This window comes from Cinclus cinclus, chromosome 1, assembly GCF_963662255.1.
Source record: "Cinclus cinclus chromosome 1, bCinCin1.1, whole genome shotgun sequence".
NCBI lineage: Eukaryota > Metazoa > Chordata > Aves > Passeriformes > Cinclidae > Cinclus > Cinclus cinclus.
In genome coordinates this window covers 130,045,614-130,069,732 of record NC_085046.1, presented here as the reverse complement: position 1 = coordinate 130,069,732, position 24,119 = coordinate 130,045,614, and the positions used below count along the sequence as shown (strand labels likewise).

The following is a 24,119-nucleotide window of genomic DNA, read 5'->3' as shown; positions in this document are numbered from 1 at the left end:
CAGGACAGCTGTCAAGGGGTACCTGTAATGTCCTTCTTTGTACTCAGTGGAGCAATTAATATCCATGATGTAAACTAAGAATAGATTTTAGAAGTCAACTAGATGTAATGAATTTGTTCCCAGGTGTCATTTGAGCTGCAGCAATTAAATGCAGTATCTAACTCATCATGTCTCCAGATTTTCCTGACTCTGTGGCAGACTACAATAGCTTGTGTTTGGGAATGGATTGAAGCATCTTCAAGTTTTCCAGTACTGGGAGGGTTCTGAATCAGTTTGGCTTGGAAGATAGGCTGAGGGTCTGTTCATATAAAGCAGACTTTGAGGTCAGATCTTGGAATGTGACTGGCAGCAGCTGCATCCTTGTAACTTGAGCACTGCTCAACTCATCAACTGGGTGGACTTGAACTACTTGATTAGATGGAAGCGTACCCTGAAGCTGCTTGAAACAGAGTAAATGCTTGGTTCAGAGCAAAATACTGTTGCACAAACTGAGAGAGGTACAACAGTCTTTGAATCATATCTAGTTCTCCTCCCTTGGTATTACTTCTGAACCACTGGTGAAATGTTCTTCTGGATGGGTGATTTTAGATGTCTTTACCTGACTGAGTCTGTTAAGCTTAAGAAAATGAACATGTAAAGAAAATATGAAACTTTTTGGTTTTTTTTAAACTGTTGGAGAAGACAGAAGTAGTGCAAGCAGTCCATGCATTTATGAGGAGAGGACTAATCTTTTAAAATAGGACATAAAGCTCATCTAGGAATCAAAAAGGAGAAAAGTTAGACTAATATTTGAAGTTATGAACAGTTGTTACAAAAACTAGTTACCGTAAGATTTGACAGTAAAACAAAGAGGTAAAAAATCATATTCATAAATGGCTTGAGTACTAGGAAAACAGCTTCGTAGTGAAATATAGTGAAACAGTTTTGCACAGTAAAAATAAATCATGCACATTCACTTGAGTTTATATGGCTGGATTGGACAAAATACAGAGAATACATACTATGAATCAGTATGTATTTTCTATTTTTTACTTCTGTTGTGTATTATCCCTTCCTTAAAGAAACAAACAAAACCCAATCCTAACTGCAGCCTTCATGACTAGGAAGCAGAGGAGTTATTTTGTGAGCTGGATTCTCACCATTCATTGTCTGCTAGTGGCACAACCCACACATCACACTGCTCTTTATTTCTATTTGTACTGGAGAAAACCTACATATGGAGATAATTGTAAACGATCACTCTCCTAAGAGAATGAGCTATGTGTATCACTATTACAGCCCTTCCTCAAATCATATAATTGCATATCATGAAAAAAAATCAAAACCTTTAATCATTTTTTTCAATTTACATTGAAATTCACACGCTGCAATGATTACACATTCATTCAATAATGTGAATATGTGATCATTCAATCAATAATGAATATATTCATTCAATAATGAATGTAAATCAGCCTGGTTTATGCTGGTGTATGAACAGATGAAGATCTTTAGACAACAACTGAGCTCCTGAAGACACTCTTTTTCATGAAGACACCCCCATTTCACCCAACTTTTATTTGGGTTTATTTATCATGATTTTGATGTAGTGTCAAATCATATTTTCCATTTGAGTTTCATGAGCATTAAGAAAGGCTGAGTTGTATAGATACAACCATTTTACAGGATTTATTTACTTCTCAAATTATGGTTGTTAATATAAGCATGCAATCAAGGCATGAAACAAACTCAGGGATTACATGAGGATGTGTTGTTTCTGTGATGTTTAATCCTTATTAGATCATCTCACAGATTTTCTGCCCGTCTCTTCATTTAGCAGGCTACCATTGTCACTGGGAATGGGTGTTTGATCTCTGCCTACTTTTCAAAGTTTTATCGTAATAATTAGTGAAAAACTAAAAATTATCCTGATTCACCAAAAAGGACACAAGTCTTCTGAGATGAGCAGAGATGTAGTCTTTGCCTTAATGACTTGAAGGCTGATAATCCAGGCCTAAGGCTGTCCATGTGCTGCATTCCCAAAGCCAGTGGTTCAAAACCAGCAAAGCTTCAGAACAAAGACAAATTGCTTATTTTGTTGCTGAGCTACTGCCAGCTTACTCTTTGACATGATTTTTTTTGTCTGCATTTCTGTATTGTTGCATTCTATTGCTAACCAATTAAAAGAAAAAAAAAACAAAAAAGCACCGAAAGAAAGCTATTTCTTACTCTGACATAGATCTCAATCTCTGTAACTATGTTTTTTTTATTAAAAAGAAAGCAAACAAAAAACCCGTTGCAAAGATATATTCATAATTTTCAGCACAGCAACTGCCCAAGTTCCTCAGTCTATTCATTTACAGACTTAAACTTCTTGTCCAATAATTTATTTCTCACATCAGTATAATGGTGGGGGAGGAGGAAGCACAGTGGAGGAAGAACAAGAGAACTGGCATGGGAAGGGAAGAATTGGGGCTGAGTGGTAGGGAATTAAACTTACACTGTGGTGATGGGGTGAAATCAAGGGGAAGTGGGCTAGGAGGAAAGTATGGGGGTATAACATCGCTGGTAGAGAGGTGGGAAGATGTGAGATACCTCATATGTGATCTGAGGAAGGGTGGGAAAGGAGAGGGGAGTCTGGGGAGTTTCAGCAGGTCTGCATTTAAGAACTGAATTTGGGATAAGTAGAGGCTTCCATTCACGTATCTGGTGGGCCTAGTTATTAGCCTCTGGATGCCCACTTGCTCTCCTGCAAACAGCTCATGAGTGCAAGGATAACTCAAGTTAGAAGGAACCTCAGAAATTGCCAAACCCAATGTCCTGCTCAAAGCAGGCTCAGCTTGAAGGCCATCCAGCAGAGAGGAGAGCCAAGAGCGTGTCTTGGTTTTTTAGCATGTTGTCTTAAATGGCATTTTTGGGAGGAGTTAATGTCTTAAGCAACTGAGTGCACCTGAGGTTCTAAGTGGGAGCACAAAGGAGCTAAGGCAGAGGAGCAGAGCAGCTGGGAGGGCTGTGGATTTCTCACTGGGCTCCTGGGGAGCACTTCGGTGTCTGTCATTTGTCTCCCCAGCCAAAGAAGACTGCAAAGCCAGCAGAAAGCAAAACTGGCAAACACCAGCCTACGTTCCCAGGGCTCCTTTCATACCTCTCCTCCCTAACCCATTTGCAACAAGACAATCAGCTCATGGTTTCTTTGCTTTAATCTGATTCAAGCCTACCTTGAAAATTGAAGAATATGGAAGACTATCCCAAAGTCAAACCTGGGAGCTTAAACCCCAGAAAACTAACAACATTAAAATTAAAATATCATGTTCTCTTAGCCATGCTACCATAACTTGCTTAAAATTTAGTCCTGGAGACAACAGCCAGAGTTTGTCAGGCTGCTGATCAGTCATGTATGTCTTCTAGCATCTCATCAGGTCTGTGTAAATATTCTCTGCTTATTCTCTTAGATTTACTCTATTTCCTTTTCTCCTTCACACGAATGCAACTGGAGCACTGGCAGCTTACCCACAGAGACAGTTGTCTTTTGAATTCAGAGTATCTCCTGGGTCTCTTTCTCCTCACCTTGGTGTTCTACCTCCCCTCCTACTCCAGTTTTTTCTGTACTCCCAGATGGTCTAATATGTGTTCTTAAAACCCCTCCTATTTTTAGATTCCTCTACATATTACTCTACATCATAAAAAGTATTAATTATACATAGATTCTGTTAAGCTCATGATCTCTGGTGCAATACCAGCTATCTCTGGAGACAGAGCTTGCTGCATTTGAATGCATTATTAAAGCACAGTGACAAGTTTCATTATCTGGCTGCATTCCAGCACCTCCTTGTGCCCACTGCCAGCCTCAGAGGTTGTGATCCCCCTAAGCTTGGGCGTAACTCATCTTACCTCAAATTGGATGCCAGCAATGGAATTGCATTTGCTAGACCTCTACAGAATGCAGGGAGCCCAGACATGAAGTACTCAAAACAAACAAACAAGCAAATAGAAGGAGCCAAAAAAATTCACTGAGATATCAGTCCTTTAAGCAACAGCTCTTTGCTGTGACAGAAACTGTCTAGGTGAGTGGGTTTAGGTGGCATTTGTGAAAGCTATGAGAGCAGGGAGACAGAGCAGTAATAAATTCCTGCACTATCTTGGATGCTGCTGCTTCTTTCCTGGTTTTTGTCCCTTCTATTTTTCTAAACCTAGGTAGTTCTGCTATTACCAGTGTTGCCTGGATACCATCAGTGTCTTCACTCAGCGAAGTCATCACTGAAAAATTGAATAAAGAAAACCATACCAGGCAACCTAATTTCAATGAGGCATTTTCAGCTGAAGATCCTTTTATTGCACTTACTCCTTTGCACATATCTCCATCACTCTTGCTACAGTTTAATTTTATGACTTCTGCTATAGCTGATTTTCTACTGACTGGAAAACAGGCCTGATTCTGAATTCCAGTTCTCTGTTTACCTCTTGGTATGAACCTCTCTTGATTTTTCTAGAGGACATCTACTAGCTAAGCACAAATTAAATTTTCCATGAGAACAATAAAAAGACAAAGATAGTTGTAAAAATGTCAAACTATTATTTCAAAAAATAAACTATACTGTAGACAAGTAGAGAGCTCTTGTAGCATCAGCCCATGACTCAGTTTGAATGTGTCCCTTCACTGTCCCTCCTGAGCAGTCTTTCTTTGAGGTTTCTGAATTAATCTAACATTACTGATGTGTCTCTCACAGAGGACTTATCTCTTTTACAGAGGAGCTATCCAGCCTCATTTTCTTCTTTTCAGAGATAGATATGGTGTGCTGGAATAGAGCCATGTCTCCCAGCTCATCCATACTAAGTTCAAAGCCCTTTTTTCTTCTCTGGCACATGTCCACGCTGAGTTGCTAACCACAAAACCTGCCCCAGTCAGTATTGCTGCTCATCTCCTCACTGCTGCCCATCCTGAAGAGGCAGGACTAGGAGCTGACAGAGGTCAGATGCAAGAGCTGAACAAGAGAAAGTGTTTCCCAGAAAGCAGGAAATAATTTCTAGGACTCACTCCTTCCTCAGAGCAAGTTACTCTGAAAGACCATGAACAGTGTTCCTGTATGGTATATGTGTGGGGTTTTCTCCCTGTTTGTCTGCAGATGTCATGACCACTTAGTTCATACTAGATACTATGTTTTTGCAATGACTTTCATCTTCTCAGTTGTACTGCTGTTACTTTGCTTATAAGCCTCTAAGAAGAAGAATTTTATTGTTCTATGATGCAATTTGCCTTGAGCAAGTCCATACAGTGACTTGGTAGCCAAATGGGGAGTGAAACAGTAAGGTTGATAAGTGCCCAGTTTTCCTGACATTTCTACACATGACTGAAACAGAGCAGTTTAAGCAGTGTCCCTGCGTGGGAAATAAGAAGGGTATTGCATCTTTTCAACCACATAAGAGCCTGCTGGATATGCCTGAAATCTTACAGAAGCCGAGTGTTGGTGGACTGTTGGCTGTTTATATCATGGTATGGTGCACCAGCAACACCCATGGGATATATTTAAACTTGTCCTAGGGCAGGTTTTTGTTATAGCACTTGATATTCGAACAAATATATGTATTTATATAAAGGTCTTTATATTTCTATTCTAGGTAGTGCATTTATTTCTGTCTTTTTCCTAAAGAAGACCATGAGGACTGCTGATATATTGGGTGAGCATTTGCTAATTCAGACATTTGTGCTGCCATATGCTTAGCAAGCTGTAACTCTCACGCAGCCCCCCACCTTCACACTCCCACTTTCCCAAGCATGTGTTTCAAGGCAGATACTTTCAAAATTGGGAAAGAGTGATAAAAAGAGAGAGAATCTTCAATGCATGAGGAAAAGATTGTATTCCCAAATCCTCTGCTCTTACAACCATAACTCATTCCTTATTGCTCAAATTTATTTTCATTTTCTATTTTTACCTCTGAGGTTGTCTTTAGTATTATCTTTATAAGTACAACACAGAATTTTAAAAACAGGGAAGTTTTAGAGATACTTATTCAAATATAAGGTATTTTCTTTTTCTTACTGCACAGATATTCCACAAAAATTCAAGCTCAATTTAAAGTGATTACTTCCCTTTGGTTTTAGTTTTATCACTTTAAAAAACAAATAATCATGTTGTCAAGTGTTCAGTTGGGAAATGTGGTCTTCACTGTAAAAGTCTGCCAACCTTTTGTCTGTGTCCAAAATTCATTTGTATGTCAAAACTGCCCACCTTGAATGTAGTAATAGTGAAAGAAAAGCACATTTCAGGGTTTGGGCTTTACACCAAGCCATCTCAACTGGGACAGTGCACCTGATGCAGGGCACCTGATATTTCTGTGGGTTCCTAACATCTAGGCTTGATTGTCCAGGCTGTAGTGGGGACAGCTGTTCTCATGAATGTGTTGGAGAGTTCTGTTCAGCATCGTTCCAGGAATACTATATATGATTTATTTAGGTTTGGAATCCAAGTTTGCCAGCTCAGCTGCTAAATTCAAGCCCCCCCTCCCTTCAATGATCATGTTTCCCTTATGGCCTTATACACTGTGTGTTGCTTTAACCAGTATTCAACTGATTTATTTTATTTCTGTGAGTTTGACTTTGCAAGATGGATTTAACAATGTTGCTACATTCCATAAGAATGAGCTGTATGATGGGAAATATGGTGATGGTTTTGCAAACACATAAATATAACACAGTTCTGCTTTTCCAAGGGAACTGTTTGAGATAGCAGTGCCAGCAAAGCCCTCCGGATGTTCTTTGTTTTGTATTCCTGAGCCTTGCATTCCACACCGATTTATAGGTTTACCAAGAACTTTAAAGATGACTTGAAGAAAAATTGATTAGCTAATATTTTCCTTAATCCAATACAGTTTATGATCTTAGGATCATATCACTTCTATCTTGATACTTCAGTGAACATCTGTGTTTGCCACAGGCAGATGTCCACAAGGCAGAACTTGAAGACTTTTATTAAAAGCATAATAATGCAAGTTCGACCTTGAAAAGAGGCCCTGGCAACCTAGTGGCTGAACAGTCTATTGCAAATCATCCTTTTATAAAACAGTTCATAGAGCTGCAAATACAACAGGGAGTGGCCAGAGTGTTGGCCCTATGACAGCCTCACTTGAGCATTGGACTGGCACATGTGTATTGAATTTGATGCTTCCAGGGCAGGTTGGTGGCTGGTGCAGATCTCTGTGCCCACGCTGACTTTGAGACAGTTATGTCTATTTACACTGGTTAAGGATCTAATTGACTGCACTAGTAGGAAATGTGTACTTTCAGTTTAGGCTGAATTTGATGCACTTTGTGCCTGAGAGAAATACAAAGGATTAATTCTCCTTTGTCATACGCTTGGGCTTGGAATTGACAGTATTTGAAAATGCATTGTTGAGTTGGAACTGTAATTCATGTGGCTTTACTGACAACTTTTTTTTCACATTTCCAAAATACTTTGAGTCTAAAATAAAAATTACACTAGGTAAGACCCTAAGTGCAAGGCAATCCAATTGCCTAAGTATAGATCTATTCAAATGGACTTCAGTTTTCTTCTAGAAGCTATTTCCAAATCAGCTGGAGTACAAGCATGACCATGATTACCAAATACTGTATTGCCAAAGTAATCTATCCTTTTCTTTAAAGGAGGAACATTGACAATAACAGGGATATACTTGTTGGTGACTTTCATTCCAAATGTACCTCAAGAGCTCACAGCAAGACAAGTACAGAATTACTTAGTGAGCTGGCCTTTTCTGATGTATTCAGTGAGTATCTGATTCACACTACTCCCTTAATCAGAAAAACTGGGGTTACTGGGCTTTTTATAGCATTATGAATTAGTGGTAGAAAAACTGCTGCTGAAGATAAATTGTGTGATTTTCATAGGAGAGAAAGTCCCTCATCATCCTACTGAATCCAAACTGAAAATGTGCAACAACAAAATATATTTTTAAACTATATGTCAGGGAAAAGTCATAATTGTGCAGGGTTTAAAAGAGTGGAAAGATTTTGATAATGTTTTGAGGGAAAATCTAAATATTGGTACTGTTTACATTTCCCATATATGTGTTCATGACACCCTGTCTGCCTGTACATCTAAATTTCAGGGCTTTTCTGGAATGTGATGGAATTGTGCTTTTAAAAATCAGGCTATGTATGTTCTTGGTCCAGCTTTTTGTCTTTCATATCACTCTGTTTTATTCCCATGTTGTTAAGCCTGGCTGAAGGGAGCTTTGTATGGAGTTGAGATGTGAAGGGGTGGCCTACTTCACTGCACTTGGGTTAATCTGAACCTGAGACACAATTCAAGTACAAAAATACCATTTTGATTAAAGAATCTCTATACAAACTTCAAACACCATACATCTTCTTTGATGTATTTAATTAACATCAGGAACAAAACCAGAGTGAGTTGGATGAATTTCTGTCCCTCTTTTCCTCTGGAAAGCTAAAATTTTTTTCCTCCAGCTGAATGTGAAAGATGCAATATAGGAGCTTCAGAAGCAGTTACTTTTTCCCAGTAAAGGGACTCACTCAAGTTATATTCATAGTGCCCAGGCTTTTCTTGGTAGGAATCTCAGTTAGAAAGCCACTGAGTGGACAGTTTAAAGACCTTAATCTTTTAGCCCACCTGCAGACTTTACACTCATCTAACTATCCGTGAACTACTGATTAAACACAAATTACATGCTACCATAAAAAATGTTGATCCTATCTTTCAATTAGTTGTGCATTTTAAACTCTCATTCATTTTGTGCCCTTTAAAAGATCCTGAAAGATGGTGATACAGCTCAGCAGAAAATACTAGTATTCATGCTGTATAACTCACAACATGTACTTTCAATAAGGCAGTAGAGAGGCTTTTGAGGACAATACCCAGGAGTTTTGGGGTACCCAGCAAGGGTAGCTTCAGTACTTACAACAGCTTCAAGAAGTCCATGCAATCAGCAGAGTAAGAGGTGGAGTTCAAAATAGGGATACCAGTGCTCTTTCTTTCCTACTGAATATCACCCTCTACCACGCAGTTCCTCTTACAGATGATAAAGTAGCCTGACATTTTAGGCACTGATTTTAAATTGTTGATTCACCCATTTGTGTAGAAATGGTGGAGAGAGAGAACTCCCTATCCACTCTCGTTGACACCAGAAATTTCTGTGTGATATCCCATTCACATTTTTTTGAAAACAACAGGTTCCTGGAAAACGGCTTTTCTCCACCTGAGGACATTTTGGACTTAATTTCAGGAAAAGCTTTCAAGAATACAATTGAATGTATAGGAAGACTGCGCTGTGTTATTCTTAGGAGACATTGTGAGGAGGTAGTAGGTTACCTCTGAACTTTGTTTCTCCTCTTACCTCTTTTCCCTACATCAGCCAGCATCTAATTCTACATGTACAGCATAGTTTGTAGGAAAGAATGGAGCAAATACACAGCAAATCTTGACTCAACAATATATCAAACTTTATGTGTTCCTTCTGTTCCTTGGGCTCTTCTGTGCTGAGCTTCCTCTAACCAGAGAAAGGGAACGAGTGAAAGGATCCACAGGAGACTGAGATATCAGCGTGATTATCCTGGTATGCTGCTGCAAGATCAAGCAAACCCTGCTATAAACATTCTCTTTGGGCAGGGAACAAGCTTCAAAATTTGTTGTAAAATGCCTAGCACAGGTTGGCTGTTGAGATATAAAGAAGTGCAGCAGAAGCTGCAGAATTTCCAGTGTAAATATACAAAGATGATACAGTACAGAAGTATAACACAGTCCAATGTTGGATCTTTCTAAAAGTAGCCCCAAAGTGTGGTCTGCTGAGAAATACAAAGCTCCAGTGGTACCAAATGTTCTCTGTGGGTGGTAAGCCATCCCCATGTAGCACTCCACTGGTATAGTCTGCAGAAGTAGCCTCTAATTCGCACAAGACAACTTTGAGTCACCTTCTGAGACTCTGCAGTAGCATAATTATGTCTGAGTAAGAATGCCTATCCTAGCTTGTTTTTTTCTGTTTTGCTTATGTGCACTTTGAGTCTCTACAGAAGACATAAATCATAGATGAAGCTGTTAAGTTTCCCTAAACAGAAGTGTAGTAAGAATTGGGTTGTTAACATTTAATCTGTGCAAAACCAGGTTCAAAACATTTCTGCTTTCCTTTCAAGGTGCCTAGAAGACCATCCTATATATGCCAGAAAAACATTTGAGGCAGACAATATGGTATTTTGTTTTGGTGCCTTCTGGTAATGCTTAGAAACATGGAAAACATGATTATTAAAAAATGTTGATGAGATGTGGGCTTGAGGAGACCTCAATAGAAATTAGTTGTAATAGCAAAGTTGATTGTAAGCAGGTGAAGTTCCTTCATTTCCTCTAAACAGAGTACATGAAGCTGATATAATCTATGCCCTTCCCATTCCAGGAGTTCATATTTATCACTACCACAGCTGGCAGTGATGAGCCTAAGGACTGTTTTGGGCAGTTCTCGAATGACAATTTTAGGCAGCAGCTGGGGTACTCCTGCTGTGTGAGGCCCTGTTAGGAGCCATGGACTCTGCTTGCCGTGTAACTTCATTGTCACAGACTCTCCCTTGTCTTCTGATTAAAAATTACCTGTAGGTGGGTCACCAAGTGGCAGAGAACCATGGAAGAATAGTTAGGCTGCTGCTGGGCAGCACTGAGAACTAATTGTTTGATTTCTGGCTTAGTATGTGAGACTTGACAGAGCTGAGTAAACTTAAACAGCAGCCCTGAAAAGCAAACATCATTTATCCCACACCACAGCTGTTCTTGGGGTTTCCCCAGGAGGTAGAGGTGGCTGCACACACAGATCTGTGCACCCCTTCCAGAGCTGCCATCAGGGACTCCAGTGTCCTTTTGATTGTTCTGCTCGTCTGTTTCCTTTCAGATGTGTCTTCTTGGTGGGTTGGTTTTAAGCAGGAGGAGATCACAGTGGAGCTTTATTGTAGCTTCAGCAAGAGAAGAGGTGATGAAATGATGAGGACCAACAGAAGGCTGATGGACAGAGCCAGCTATGATGACCTGGTTCAGTCAAAGCTGGTGCTGCTTGGCACTTCCTGCCACTCAGGGGGTTGGACTGAGGCAGAAGAGGGAGTGGAATGACAGAGCTGCTGAGATGGGACAGTTTGAGCCAGTGACTGTCCCTCGGCTTGTTTTTGGATGATTGTTCTTGCATAGTTTGAAATCTCAGTGACAGGATAGATGACAGTGCTTCTCCCTGCTGCGATTGTCTGGAGGATATAAAATGAATCAGTGCTGCCTTCAGTAGGGTTGTCTCATGGGCTTCTGCACAATCTGTGGTAACCACACCAAGGGTCTGGGAAGAGTGGCTGGTGCTCAGGTTTGCACTGGTGAGGGAAGCAGAGTTCACTGTGCTGTTACCTGTTGCCATGGCTCAGTCCCAGTCACATCACCCTGCATGCCAGCCCTGAACTGGTGTCGTGGAAGAGGATACCTAGGACATCTCTGGGACTCCTTTCTTAATGTGGGTACCTTTCTGAGTGGGGAATATTACTTAGCACAGATTTCTTCTGTTCTGTTACCAGTTGTTCCCTGTCAGAATAGCAAATGAAGCTACCTGGTGGCTGTTGTAGCTGCAGCCTGATAATGTGATATTCCCCTCTGGCCCTAGGATGTGCTTGGCAGTACAGCTGCCACCTTTACTTCTCCTCTCAAGTCCCCTTAAAACCCTGTCATAGTTTTCAACAGGGAGGCCAGGTTGAACTCATCTGTCTGCAGATCTTGAAGTTTCTTGTGCCTTAGTTCCTGATTTACACTTACCCAGTGTTGCACTGATGAATAAAGCTGGAGAGGCTGGCCAAGTTGCTTACTGTGAGGCTGATGCAAAAGCCTCTTTTCCACCAGCTGGTGGCCAAGTTTTCTTGCTGGGTGCAAACCTGGTGGGGAGGGACATCAGTCTGGAGGAAGATGAGACCAGCACTTAACAAGAGATTGCAAAGATTATTCAATTAGGATTAGCCTGTTAATCCAGGAATGTTTTTTGTTGTTGTTGTTGTTGTTTTGCTTTTGTTTGTTTTTTAATTAACCCACAACCAAATGCTTTATTCTGTTTGAAAAACAAACAAACAAGCACCAACTAAAGACCCCCCCCAACTTTGTTGTTTTGGTTTTTCTAATCTTATGATAAATATTTGACATTTTTAAAAGAAAGGTGGTATAAAATCCAAGTTTGTTTTCTTAATGTTTTGAAATGCAGTTGTCTCTTGGTTGTCTTTGGCAGCAAGGGATCCACGTGAAGTTATATAAAAATTGAATTAAAGTATAATTATGTTCTGTTAATATTTTCAAACACTACTGAATTGGGGAGGGTATAAGTGTGGCAGAGAATTTTAGTCACTGGGCAGAGCTGACAGCTTTCCTGCTGCAGTCACTCTCCCAAATGGGAAATGGGCTACTTAAGTTATGTAACCATCACTAGTAACTGTTCAGTCGCCTCTTTGGAAATTTCATCAGCACAACAGCCAGGTTCTTTTCAGTCTAGTGCTGCCTTATGGCAGCTATTGGTTTAAGAGTGAAGCAGTGTTATAAAACATAAAGTAGTAGTCTGGTGACAAAATCAGGGAGAGCAACAGGTGTTTCTCTGATTTGCTTCATTGGCAAAAAATAAGAATAACGAGATTCAGTATTGATGGCAATCTCATTTTCTGTCTTATTTCCCTCATTTGATTACTTTCTGAAATGGACAAATGAACTTCTCTATCATGTTGTCTCTAAGGCTACCAGGCTTCTGAGCACCCCTTTGTGCAGAGGTGCATCACTCCTGCTTTCATAAGACTTCTGGATTTCACAGAAGCTTTATGGCCCTTGCACTTGCCGTTTTCTTTAGGTATAAAGGGATATTTGGGCAATCCCTTCGGGTGGGAGGCAAAATAGCCATGCTTTTGAGATGGCAAGAGTTACTGAGGGAATCTGAAGAGACATATGAACAGGAAGTCAGCAAAATTAACTGTCATTTAGCTGTCACATGTTATTGAAGGAGCTGCTTCAGCATCTCAACACGTCCAATAGTGTGGTCTGCTAGTGTGTCATTGAACTTTTCCAGGTAAGGTCCTGGCAGATACCTGTGCTTTGAGAACTACCATATGAAATTAATGCTTTCCTCCTTAGGATGTATGGCAGAAAATGTGGACTAAGTTTTGAGGGGAGTTTTTAGTAGAAATGGTGAGAAGGGCAAAAAGGGTAGCAAAAATAAGCTTGCATATCACAAAGGGTGAGTGACATTAGGAATACTATAGCTAAAAGGAGAGGTTGCTCTTTCTTTAGCTAAGTGCTTTACTCCATAGGAATTATAGACAGAGTTTCTGTAAGTATTATTACTGATAAATATTCATTCCTTTGCTGTCATATTAAAAAAGTCTTCTCAACATTACCAGTGACAAAATATAGATAGAAGTGCAAAACGAAAAACTGAAGATATAAAATATGCTTAAAGTTTGACTTTTGCTATAACAGGAAAGATAAATGACAACAGTTGTTTGACAGCTCAGTAAACTATCAATAGTTAATTTTTAGCAGAAGATATTTTATAAGACCATTCTTTGCTTTGAATAGATAGAGTAGCAAAAATGAATGTGACATCTCAAAAACTTTGAATAAAGCATTTATTACATAGCTTCATAGCCCTAACTTTCTTTTCTTTTATTTTCAGATTTTAGAAATTATAATATTCTGCATTCTCCTCTATTTTTACAAAAGAAAGGCTGTGAAACACATCATGGTTTTGTTAATGATGGTAGCTCTACTGGGTAAGAACATTTTATTCACTTTAATGTTCCTGTCTATTACTTGATAATTCCTTGTCACTCCATCTCTCCAGACGGTTTAGATTAGATTAGATTAGATTAGATAAAGCAGTGTGCTGAAGGAGAATAATTGAAACATTTCACATGATTTTTACTGGGGTGTCTTTATGAAGAGAAAAGCTGATTATTAAACATAGTTTCTATGCTTTTTTCTGGGACTATTTCTTTTTACAGATACCCTCAAATTAATATGCTATGTGCAGTGGTATTCTGAAACTTTTTTTAAATACCACTTTAGGTTTAGATCCTGGGAAAGTGGACTATTCAAAACTTTATTTTGGATAGCAGGCTGTGAAAATCAATTCTCTAAACCAGAGCGGCTGAAGACCTTGTAAGAATTCTGTAAACAAATGCAGTGATATGCTGTGACTGTACAACAACTTTTAATTATCTATGACTATTTGCATGTGCAACATTTCATATTTTACCATCTCTCCTGAAGAGGAGCAAGAACTCAGTGGGCCACTGAAGTTCATTTTCTATCATTGTCACCACAATCAATAACCAGGGAAATACGGGAGATCATTTTATCAGCATCTTTCAATAAAGTTAGACTTGCATCAGTTTTGAGAAATGTCAGAAGTTCATCTCTAAAGCTCCTATGCTTGCAGGGTTGTATCAAGAATTTTCATCACCCCGTGTGACAATATCTCCTGTCCTTGTCTTGTCATTTCTCCATGAAAACCTCATGGGACACAAGTCTTTGGCTGAAGTGAAAGGTGCCATTGAAGTCATAGGTTATTTTTTCTCTGAGTTCAGTGGGTGCATGTATCAGTCTGCAAAGATTTCCATTTTTAACGGAGATGACCATGAGGGTTCTGATAAAATAGAATTTCACTAAAGTTTTCCAGGTACAAAATTTGGATTTAGCTGAATGTGAAAAACCCTCACAGATTTATTAACTCTCTTTCTTCAAATGCCTGAATGGTTTCTTACTCAGCTGAAAAGCTCAGACTTTCAGAACAACTTTTTGGGGACGGTCTTCCCATGTAGGCTTCCTGTTGCTAGGAACATTAGGATCTGCAGCTCTGCAGAGGCACTGAAGGATTTCCACACTCACTGCATGAGGCAGAGATGAAAGAGCCCCCAGAGCCTTAGGTCTAACTGCTCTTGGTCAGGAGAAGGGAAGTGTGAGTGTGGCTATCCCTCAGCTCCTAGCACAGAGCCTTGGAGCTCTGGCAAAGCTCCCCTGAGCTGCTCTGCAGCTCCCAACCTGGCCATGAGTAACGTGAAACACTGGGCACTCCTGAGCAAAGGTCCAGCCTCCTGCATAACTGGAAGCCTGAAGATTTCCAGATGTGCTCCTACACATCACTGCTGCCGTTCTGGACAGTCCCACCATGATGCTGCCCTGAACAAGTCCTTGGAGACCTTGAAGACCCTGAGCAGGTCCTTGGTTTGTACCTGCATCTGACTCTGGTTCCTGCAGCTGTCCTGGAGCCTGGCAGTCCCCACAAATCTACACTCGGAGCACTCTGGTTGGTCTCTGACCTCTGCTGAGCGAAGTGATGGAGGAGCTGAAAAACTGTCCATTACTTTGCTCCCAGCTGTGTGACACAGGCACTGCCCTTGCAAGGCCCAGCCTGTCAAAGGAGTGGGTGCTCATGGAAGGTGATATAGTCCTGATGGAGTGTTCATACAGATGTAAATTAAATGTAAAAAGGTTTCTTTACAGGGAGTGCAGCCTTGTGTTTCGCTGGATATGCAAGCTACTTTCACCATCAAGAAAATGGAGAGGTGATCAAAATCTGATAAAGTTTTGCTTAGTACAACCCTGCAAATTCATTTGGTGGGAACCATCTTACCTCATGTATATACTCAGTTATCATAAATTTGGGGAAAACATTTCAGATTATAGGGAGATTTTAGAGGTTTCTGCCCTAACAGCTGGAAAGTGACATCATTTGTCACACTAGCTTTGAGGGAAGGTCATTCTGACAGAGAAAACAACTCCTAGGTTTGAAATTTGTTTTGGAGTTACTTTAATGAAAAAGATAATTAGATTTCTCAAAAAATATAAACCAAACAACCAACCAACCCCCCAGTGCTTTCATTTCTTTCTTGTTAAAATTATAAGGTGTGGAAAATGCTGTTTCATCAGAAAAAAAAAAACAGTAATCTTTACTCTTAGCAGGACAATTCAAAATACTAATTTTTACATGGAAGTGTTCTTTTAAAATAATAACTTAACCGTGTTAGAGTGCAAAGCTCAATTTTATGTGGATGTCTTGTTGGGGCTTGAGTGCATTTTTGATTTTGTGTCATAGGATTTGCAGCACTGCAGGCCAGTGTTTGACCTCTGCTCAGTTTTACAGCTGTGTTTGTTAAAGCACTTCACCTGTTTCCATTACAGAGAAAGAAGTGAAGTGCTGGGTGGAAAGGTTGTCATGAAAACAGTGAATTTCATGGTGATGAACAGGATCATCATGGGATGTATGCAACTCTTAAACTCCCCCTGAACTTTTTGGACTTTCTATAAGAAAAATGCTTGCAATCAAACCCACAGACCTGCATTCATCCTTCTTCCCCCTCCTTTTCTCCCAACCTTTTGCACAGTGCAGGTCTCCTTGCCAATCTGAATATTACAGGAGGATGAATCAGACCACTGAAATCCAACACTCCTCAACTCTGGAGGAGGGTGGAACTGGATCTCAGCTGGGGGATGGTTCTCCTGACAATTAATTACCTTTCTTCAGAGGTCATCTCTGCAGCCTGACTATTGCAATTTTTAGGGTTTTTTAAATTTGTTACATTTTATTTGCAGTAATCATAGACTTCTTGGGTAAGCTTCCACAAACCAAGAGTTCCAAAAGGAAACCTAAAGTAACTCTTAGATAAATTCTCAGCCCCTCTTCTAAAAGATTTGTCTTGCAAAACCTCTCTTAGCTGGCGACATATATTAAAATCATTGCCTACTGTCTGAAATTTGTTTGTGGTGATGCAATGACAGTGATTAAATGGATTGACAACACACTATTGAAATACTCTTTCTGTGGGATAAATCCAGTAAATGGTCTCAAGAGTCTGGCCCTTGAAATGAAGTGCAGAGCCCTGTGTTGTCTGCTCTTCGTGCATATATAACATATAGGGAGAGTTTGGTTCTTTGAGATGTGATCCCAGAAGTCAACTTTGTCCAGCTCCTGTTTCAGAAGAGAAATCCTGAGGGTGACAAGTTATTTGAGGCTGCCAGTGACACATGCAGGCTGCTATAAAGAGGCATCCTAACTGCTTTGAACAGACAACCAGACCTCTTAGGTGTCTCCTGAATACTGTAACATGGGCTCCAAGTTAACTGAATAAAGTTATATGTGGAAGATATGGAGGCTGTTGTTCCACCTTCAGCTGGGAGTCCAGTGTGCTAAAAAAACTTAAAGGCAAAACACAAAACATAGAAGCACAAAGATTGAAGGCCACTGAGCTTAGACAGTAGTTTAGCAAGCGTTTATAAAACCATACACTTGTTATAGGTGCCCAAGTCCTTCCTCAGTCTTATTTAAAGTGATCATACCTGTGGCTCTGACCGGGATCCTTGTCCTCCCTCACTGATGTGCTGAAGTCACTGCTAATCTGAGTCCTGCTCTGCTAATCTCTTCCTTTCCCTTTCAGCATCTCTGACTGTCATTGCTGTTAAGGCTGTTTCCAGCATGATAGCACTTTCTGTGAAGGGGAAAATGCAGCTAACTTACTCCATTTTCTATATGATGAGTGTTTTAATGGCAACTTCTTGTGCTTTCCAAATCAAGTAAGTGAGATTTTACTTACCTACTAACCTTCATACATGTTTTATCTGACAGTTTTATTTGGTACAGATAGTGATTTCTGATACAAGTTGCATTTTAAGGCAACAAATTCTGGCAGAGCCTTGGCAGATGCATAAATTGCCTCCAGCTGGTTGTATTGCTTATTTTAACTTTATTTCTTAGTTTATCATTGATTGTTATGGACACCACCTCCTCTCATTATCACCTTCAACCGGGTCTCCCCAAATTGAGTTGCCTAGTTTTGGCACAGGTCTTAACACACTAAGTGAAATTTATACTTATGTAGTCTTTTGGGGGTTACTTTTAGAAATCTTTATTGCTGAATAATCAAATGGCCATGTTTACCCTCATTATTCATGTCTGTTGCCCAGCTTTATGGCTCCAGTCAGACTGAAGAAAAGAGTTTATCCAGCTTTCTCCCTTCCTCTGTTAAATCTGCAGTGTTGCATTTTGCTGTCCTCTGTGTGTACCTTTCAAGTTTCCCCTGCAAGCCTCTGGTCTGTGAAGTGATTGCTTTATGCTGCCTTTGCAGATTGCTGGGGGTGGCAGCATGGTAAAATATGTCTTGCAGCTGAACGGAGTCTGTTCCCTTTCTGCCTGTCCCTCTGCTTCTGGTGCTGATAGCATCCTTCAGTAATCTCATCTAGACTGCTCCAGTGTGAGCCTGAGTAGTTACTCGTATGATTATTTTCCGGTAGAAAAGCCAACCCAGCTTTTTCATGGCAGAACATATCATTCCCATGTGGAATCAGAAAGTCCATGCATTATTATGCACTGACTCTCCATGGCTGAATCAGGAACTCCCCTGTAACCGATTATAAAGTGATTTACATCCAGCTTGTCTTTGCTGGGGGAACAGCTCCGAGCATTTACAATAGGAAATAAGAGCTTGGTAAATAAGAAGCTGCTGAATTAATCTCTCCGACTTGTAATTCTTTTCTTTCTTTCTTTTTGTCTTTGGCTGGCCAAAATTAAAGCAGAAGTGAAACGTGCCCATTTCATTCCCTGGGCTCAGTGTCCCTTTGTGTCTACTCTTTTGGCTGCATTTTCTAACAGGGACAGTGCTGTCAGTCTAGATTTTTTCATTTTATTTGTTTTCTCTCTTATTTTATTTGACTGTCATTCATGAGCTGAGAACAGCCTGTGCTGCAATAATCTCCTGGATGCAACGCTGGGCCTTGCTATCACTGTTTCAGTCCCTGTGACCAAGTTTGTTGCAAATGGGAGAAAATAATGAGGTGTTTTCAATGACTTCAAAATCCTGACTATCCTGTGGATATGTAGGATTTCTTTATTTTTAAAGCACCATGGAGACTGTTCAACAGTTGCTAAAATAACCATGCAATTATTTTAATGGCTAAAACAGATCCAAACTTGGATTTTTACTGTGCACATATACTGCACCAGTGAAATGTTCAAGTGTGGTTCTTTTTACAGGCTTGAAAATACTCTGCAGACTCCTGATTTTTCTCTGTGAAATGACCATTCACATAACAGAGTATCTACAGGTGCATCCATAATGTCAGCTCATGATTCATCACTCTGTGGGTGAATGTTGATAGCTGTGGTCTCTGTACAAGTGGGGTAATTGCTTTGCCTTTTTGCAGATTGTGCAGGCTGCTCCACAGCCAGTGTCTCAGTCCTGCAGGTCTGTGTGCAATATATGCTCCTGTGGTCCTCCACACTCTTGCTCATGATTCTGGTGAGAGTTCATGTTGCCTTTCTGAAGAGCAGGGCAGAGAGTTTCCAACCCAAGGAGCACAAGTTTGAAGCACCTTCCTCAGAGTGTTTCTGAGGTGTGATTTCATAGATAAGCATACAAATAGGTGTTTCAAGGAAGCTGGATTGAGCAGTAGCAGCACTGTGGACTTCAGCAAAGTGGAACAGTTCCTATAAGAACTCGCATGTTCATGTTCATGATGCCAATATACCCTTACACAACCTGTTTGAATTAGAGCAACTTGTCCCTGGCTGCTTGCAGGCAGCACTGCTTCCAAGAACCAATGCAATTCATAAGCAATAATACCCTAGCATTCCTCCCTTATCTGTGGCAGACAAAAGTTTTCCAGCAATGCTTAAAAAATATGTCCATTGAGAGTCTATGGCCAGAAGAATCCATGCCAACCTTCTTGATTTCACCTATTAATTTGTACTCTGCAGAGTCAAAACCAGAAAGTAAATTCAATATGTGTATGCTCTCCAGGGCTACTTGCTATTGTGGTAAGAAATGGTCAAACTTATTGTTAAACTGGCAAGAAGTGGCTTAACCTGACTTGATGTGCAAGCAGCCTTCTGAAGGCATGAGATGCAGTAATGTTTATCTTGCAGGTTCTTGAATCAAGCAATGCATCTGTATGAAGCAACAGCAGTTGTCCCCATTAATTTTGTGCTCTTCACCACCAGTGCCATCATTTCAGGTTTGTTTCTGACCTTCTTCCTTTACAGAAAGATTTTTTAAACATCAAATTTTCAGGAACAGGAACCCTGTTCCTGAATAGGAACCCAAACCACTTCACAGAAAGAAGTTTTTCCTAAATCATAGGTGTTTAAATCCTGAAAAATAAGTAAGTTCACAACTTCTGAAACAAAATAAGTGGCAGGGTGTTAGAAATAGATCATCTTTAAGGTCCATCCCAACACAAATCATTCTATAATTCTATAAAAATAATCAAATTCTAACCTTTCCAAAATAGGTATGTGTGATTTACTTTACCTTCCTGGCTTACTAGAAGTACCTGCATTTATCCTACCCTCATACTGACATCCAGTAAATGCATTTACCATGTGCAGACCAGTCTCTCCCTATACAAACTGGTAGAGTAATTTTAACAGCCTTGCAAACTACTCAAATGACAACCAGCTGTGCTTCATAGTAGTTAGCGTATATTCCATTTCAGAAGGTGGAATTCTGGGTTAAGTGAAGGAAATAAAATGACTACAAAAACTTTTTAAGTATTTAGCATTTTATTCTGGGTGAGAACTTTGAACTCAGCATTGTTAAAGAGGGACTGCAAATCTTGGAAATGGTGTGCAGTGTAAGAACATGAGCTGGGAGGACGACTAAGATGCTGTATCAGCAATGAGCCAAAATGATCATGTTGTTAGAACATTTATGACTCATTTTAACACACGCTGGGGGCTTTCCTGTCATTGCTGTGCAGGAGTTTCTCATGCAGAGCTGCCATTAATGAGAAGGAGAGTTAGCTTCATGCACAGATTGCCTCAACACCTGTGTTAGAAGAGACCTACACTTTGTGACCGAGAGGAAACTTGTGCCAAAAGGGGGTTGTGTTCCTGTGACCATATGGGGAATTTGGCCTGGTGCCTCCTCAAAAGATCAAGCACCTATTCAGGAATGGTTTAATAGCTTTGAGAGTGGATACACATGCATTTGCCTAACCAGGTTAGTTAAACCAGTGTAGGATTTAGAAGAACAACCTCTGCTGAATCTTGCTGGGGTGCTGGTAGAAGGTACCTTGTCTCATGATTCCCCCATTCCCAGGTACAAGACACAGTCACACTTCAGCTGCACTGGGTCCCACTCTGGCGTTTCCAAGCAGAGCTGTGCTCATCAGTGGTTTAAAGCTAATATACTTGGCTGTTAATGGGGGCAGCTGAAATCCAGATACACATCTGGTTCTGTCACCTCCACTACAGAGGTGCTAATTCCTGGAAGAGGGGTGACCAGAAAGAGCTAGTGATCCCTTCAGCCAGAAAGATTTAACAAACTTGGCCACTGGAGCCCTTCACTTGGTGTAAACATCAGGGATACAGTTAGTTATTGAAAATCTGTTCCCAGTTGGAGTTAAGATGTCCACATGGTCTGTTGGAGCAGCTTAACGAAGTCCATGAAGAACCTCCTAGCTGTACTGGTATGTCTCTGCTTGTGAATAAGACCTTGAGTTTGACCTGCACAGAAATTGTTGCTGACAATGCAAAAGATATGTGCATTTGTGCAATTACTAACCCAGCACATGTTCCGACCTGATTGACTAAATCTTCTCCAGTCCTATGCAGTATCTTGAGAAAGCCTAGATTATGGAATATAGGACATAAAGTGAACACATCACAATGTGTATTAATACCTTATTTGGGATTTTTTTGCTCTGCTTAAGCATGACACTTCTCCTGACCCTCCCAGCTGTAATTCATATCACTTGGAAGCCAGTCAAGATCTGCAATTCTTGTTTCTGTCACATTCCAGGGGTCATATTTTATCGGGAATTCCAAAGTGCAGCTTTACTAAGCGTGTTCATGTTTCTGTTTGGGTAAGTGTATCAGCCTAAAATCTGCACTAAGGTTTGTATTGAAACAGCATTGCCTTGTGGATTCTCTTCTTTTCTCAGTAAGAAGAAACCAGCCTTGTTATTAAAGTATTATGGAATAGCCATTATAGTAGGATAAAAAAACATTAAAGGAAAGATTGATGTCTGTGCTTTTGGGAGTTTGGAGGCCTGGTTTTGAATCCAGATATGTAAAAATGTGAGACACTTGTGAACTACTAATCTCATGATGGAATGAAAAATCAGCATCATGTGTTCCTCCAGCAGGAAGGAGAAGTCACTGCTCTCCACCAAATATCAAATTATAAGGGTGCTTTTACAGCTGTGAGACATCTCCTCCCATGTTACCTTCCACTGGTATGTCTGGCTGGATTTTTCTGCCCCTAGGCATGGGCAACTGTATGAGCTGCAGTACTGTAATAACTCTCCTACATCATCCTGTGTCAAGAAAGACACAATGTGCCTGTCAAATTCAGAACCTGAAAAATTCAGAGCCTGCTAAATAACATTTTGAAGAATGGCCTAGGTGTTGTGAGAGCAGAAACCTTTTGCTGGCTATCAGCACCACAGCAACTTTTGGGTGAGGTGACAATTATAATAACAGGCACGAAATGTTTAAAAGATCTCCTGGAACTGCCAGAGGTATCTTGCCACAGTGCTGTCAAATAAATGGGGCTGATAGCTACAGACATCTTCATCTTCTGCAGTTGGGCTGGAGTAGGTGCACGCAGCCACTGTCTTGTCTGACTGCTAGAAAAGAGACCAAAAAAAAAATGGAGATGAGCAACCATGTATTTGGCAGATAGTAATTAGGGGTTGTGTGTCCAACACACAGCAGATAGAAGATGTGTCCAGCCATAGCAGTTTTTCATTGCTCCTGGCTTACAGCCTGCCCCTGAGACCCATAGTCAAATGAGAAAAACAACAGAGATGTCAATTGTCTGCAGCTAGACTGAGTTGTTAATGAAATTGCACATGCTAGAATGCTTGCTTGGATGCTCTATGAAGATTTGCTCAGGGGCTCAAATTTTGAGGTCTCACACTCACAGGCATCTGATTAGGTATATATTGCTGGAAGTGTAATTTTGTCTGTGGAGCCTTTGGAACTGATAATAAAGCTTCAGGAGGCAAAAAACTGGACTGAAAGAAGCCCAAAATAAATTTATAGAGCTGCCAGAAAAAGACGTGTTTCTTTATAAACTCAGCAACTTGGGTTTGGAAGTCTTGAAAAAGAAATATGGAAAGAAATTCTCATCTCAGATGCAGTGAACTGTTTCTAATGACACTATGCCACTGTTATTTTGCAGGTGTCTCCTGTCTTTCCTTGGTGTGATTATAATTGCAAGAAATAAAAAAGAGGAACATTTACAAATTCCTTTTATTGACTGTGGACATATTCCTGGTAAGTAGGGCTTTTTTCCTGTCTCTGTTTAAATGAGGTATCAGATAATGGGATGACCTAGGAGAATTGAGTCACAGAAGTGCTCTAGTCACATTTAATAAATATACTGTTCCCTTAATTTCTATTCCTGTTCCCAACAGATTTTTCAAAGAATTTTTCAGGGTTTTTCCAAGCTATTGTTACAACCAGTCAAATGAAAACAATGATTACTGGAGCAAAGAATGTTTAAATGATGGATTGGTGGGGAATTTGTTTTATTAAAATTCTTCATAGAGTTGTTGTTTTTTCCTTCTCTCACCACATTTCCTTAGGACAAAAACTGACAGGCAAAATACAACCAGATTCTCACAATTCATGCTATGGCACATTGAATAAGGAAGATGACTCAGTGAAAAGGCAAAGCTGAAAGAAGAAAGCACTTTACATGCCAAGTAACAGGAGGAACACCACTGGAACAAGGATCAGTAGCACCTTTTTATTGAACATATTCAAGTATACATTGAACTCCTGTATGTAGATGAGTCATAAAATTATTTAATCCTAATTAATTTATCCCATGATTGTACCAAATGTGTTTTAAAGATAAAGGAAGCCATAACAAAAAACAAATAATCATTAATGAAATTGAATATTCTCCAAGTATCATTGCCTCTTGAGGACACTTTTAGAATTTTAATTGCTTTTAAATGCAATGAGCACAGAACAGGATTATAAAAATTCCCCTTTGGAACCCCTCAGATCTGTATAAATGTTTAAAGACAAAGGTGAGAAATTAGAATTTTCATAAGTGATTTCAAAGTTTTGTGCTATATATATAATCCTTTTAAACATTTTTCTTCCTGTTCAGGAGTCAAAACTGTGAGCAGATATGC

General features: G+C 40.0%; 1 protein-coding gene across 1 annotated transcript in view; it reads left to right on the top strand.

Moving 5' to 3' along the window:
• The window catches only part of NIPAL2 (NIPA like domain containing 2), a 49,878-nt gene extending 26,225 nt beyond the window's left edge, over positions 1–23,653 (top strand). The window contains exons 4-11 of the mRNA XM_062503232.1: positions 5,596–5,655; positions 7,619–7,740; positions 13,648–13,744; positions 17,408–17,543; positions 19,891–19,979; positions 21,767–21,830; positions 23,153–23,247; positions 23,559–23,653. Coding sequence (XP_062359216.1) covers positions 5,596–5,655; positions 7,619–7,740; positions 13,648–13,744; positions 17,408–17,543; positions 19,891–19,979; positions 21,767–21,830; positions 23,153–23,247; positions 23,559–23,653 — 758 coding nt within the window. The remainder of the gene's footprint in view (positions 1–5,595; positions 5,656–7,618; positions 7,741–13,647; positions 13,745–17,407; positions 17,544–19,890; positions 19,980–21,766; positions 21,831–23,152; positions 23,248–23,558) is intronic.
• Positions 23,654–24,119: the final 466 nt, after the last annotated feature.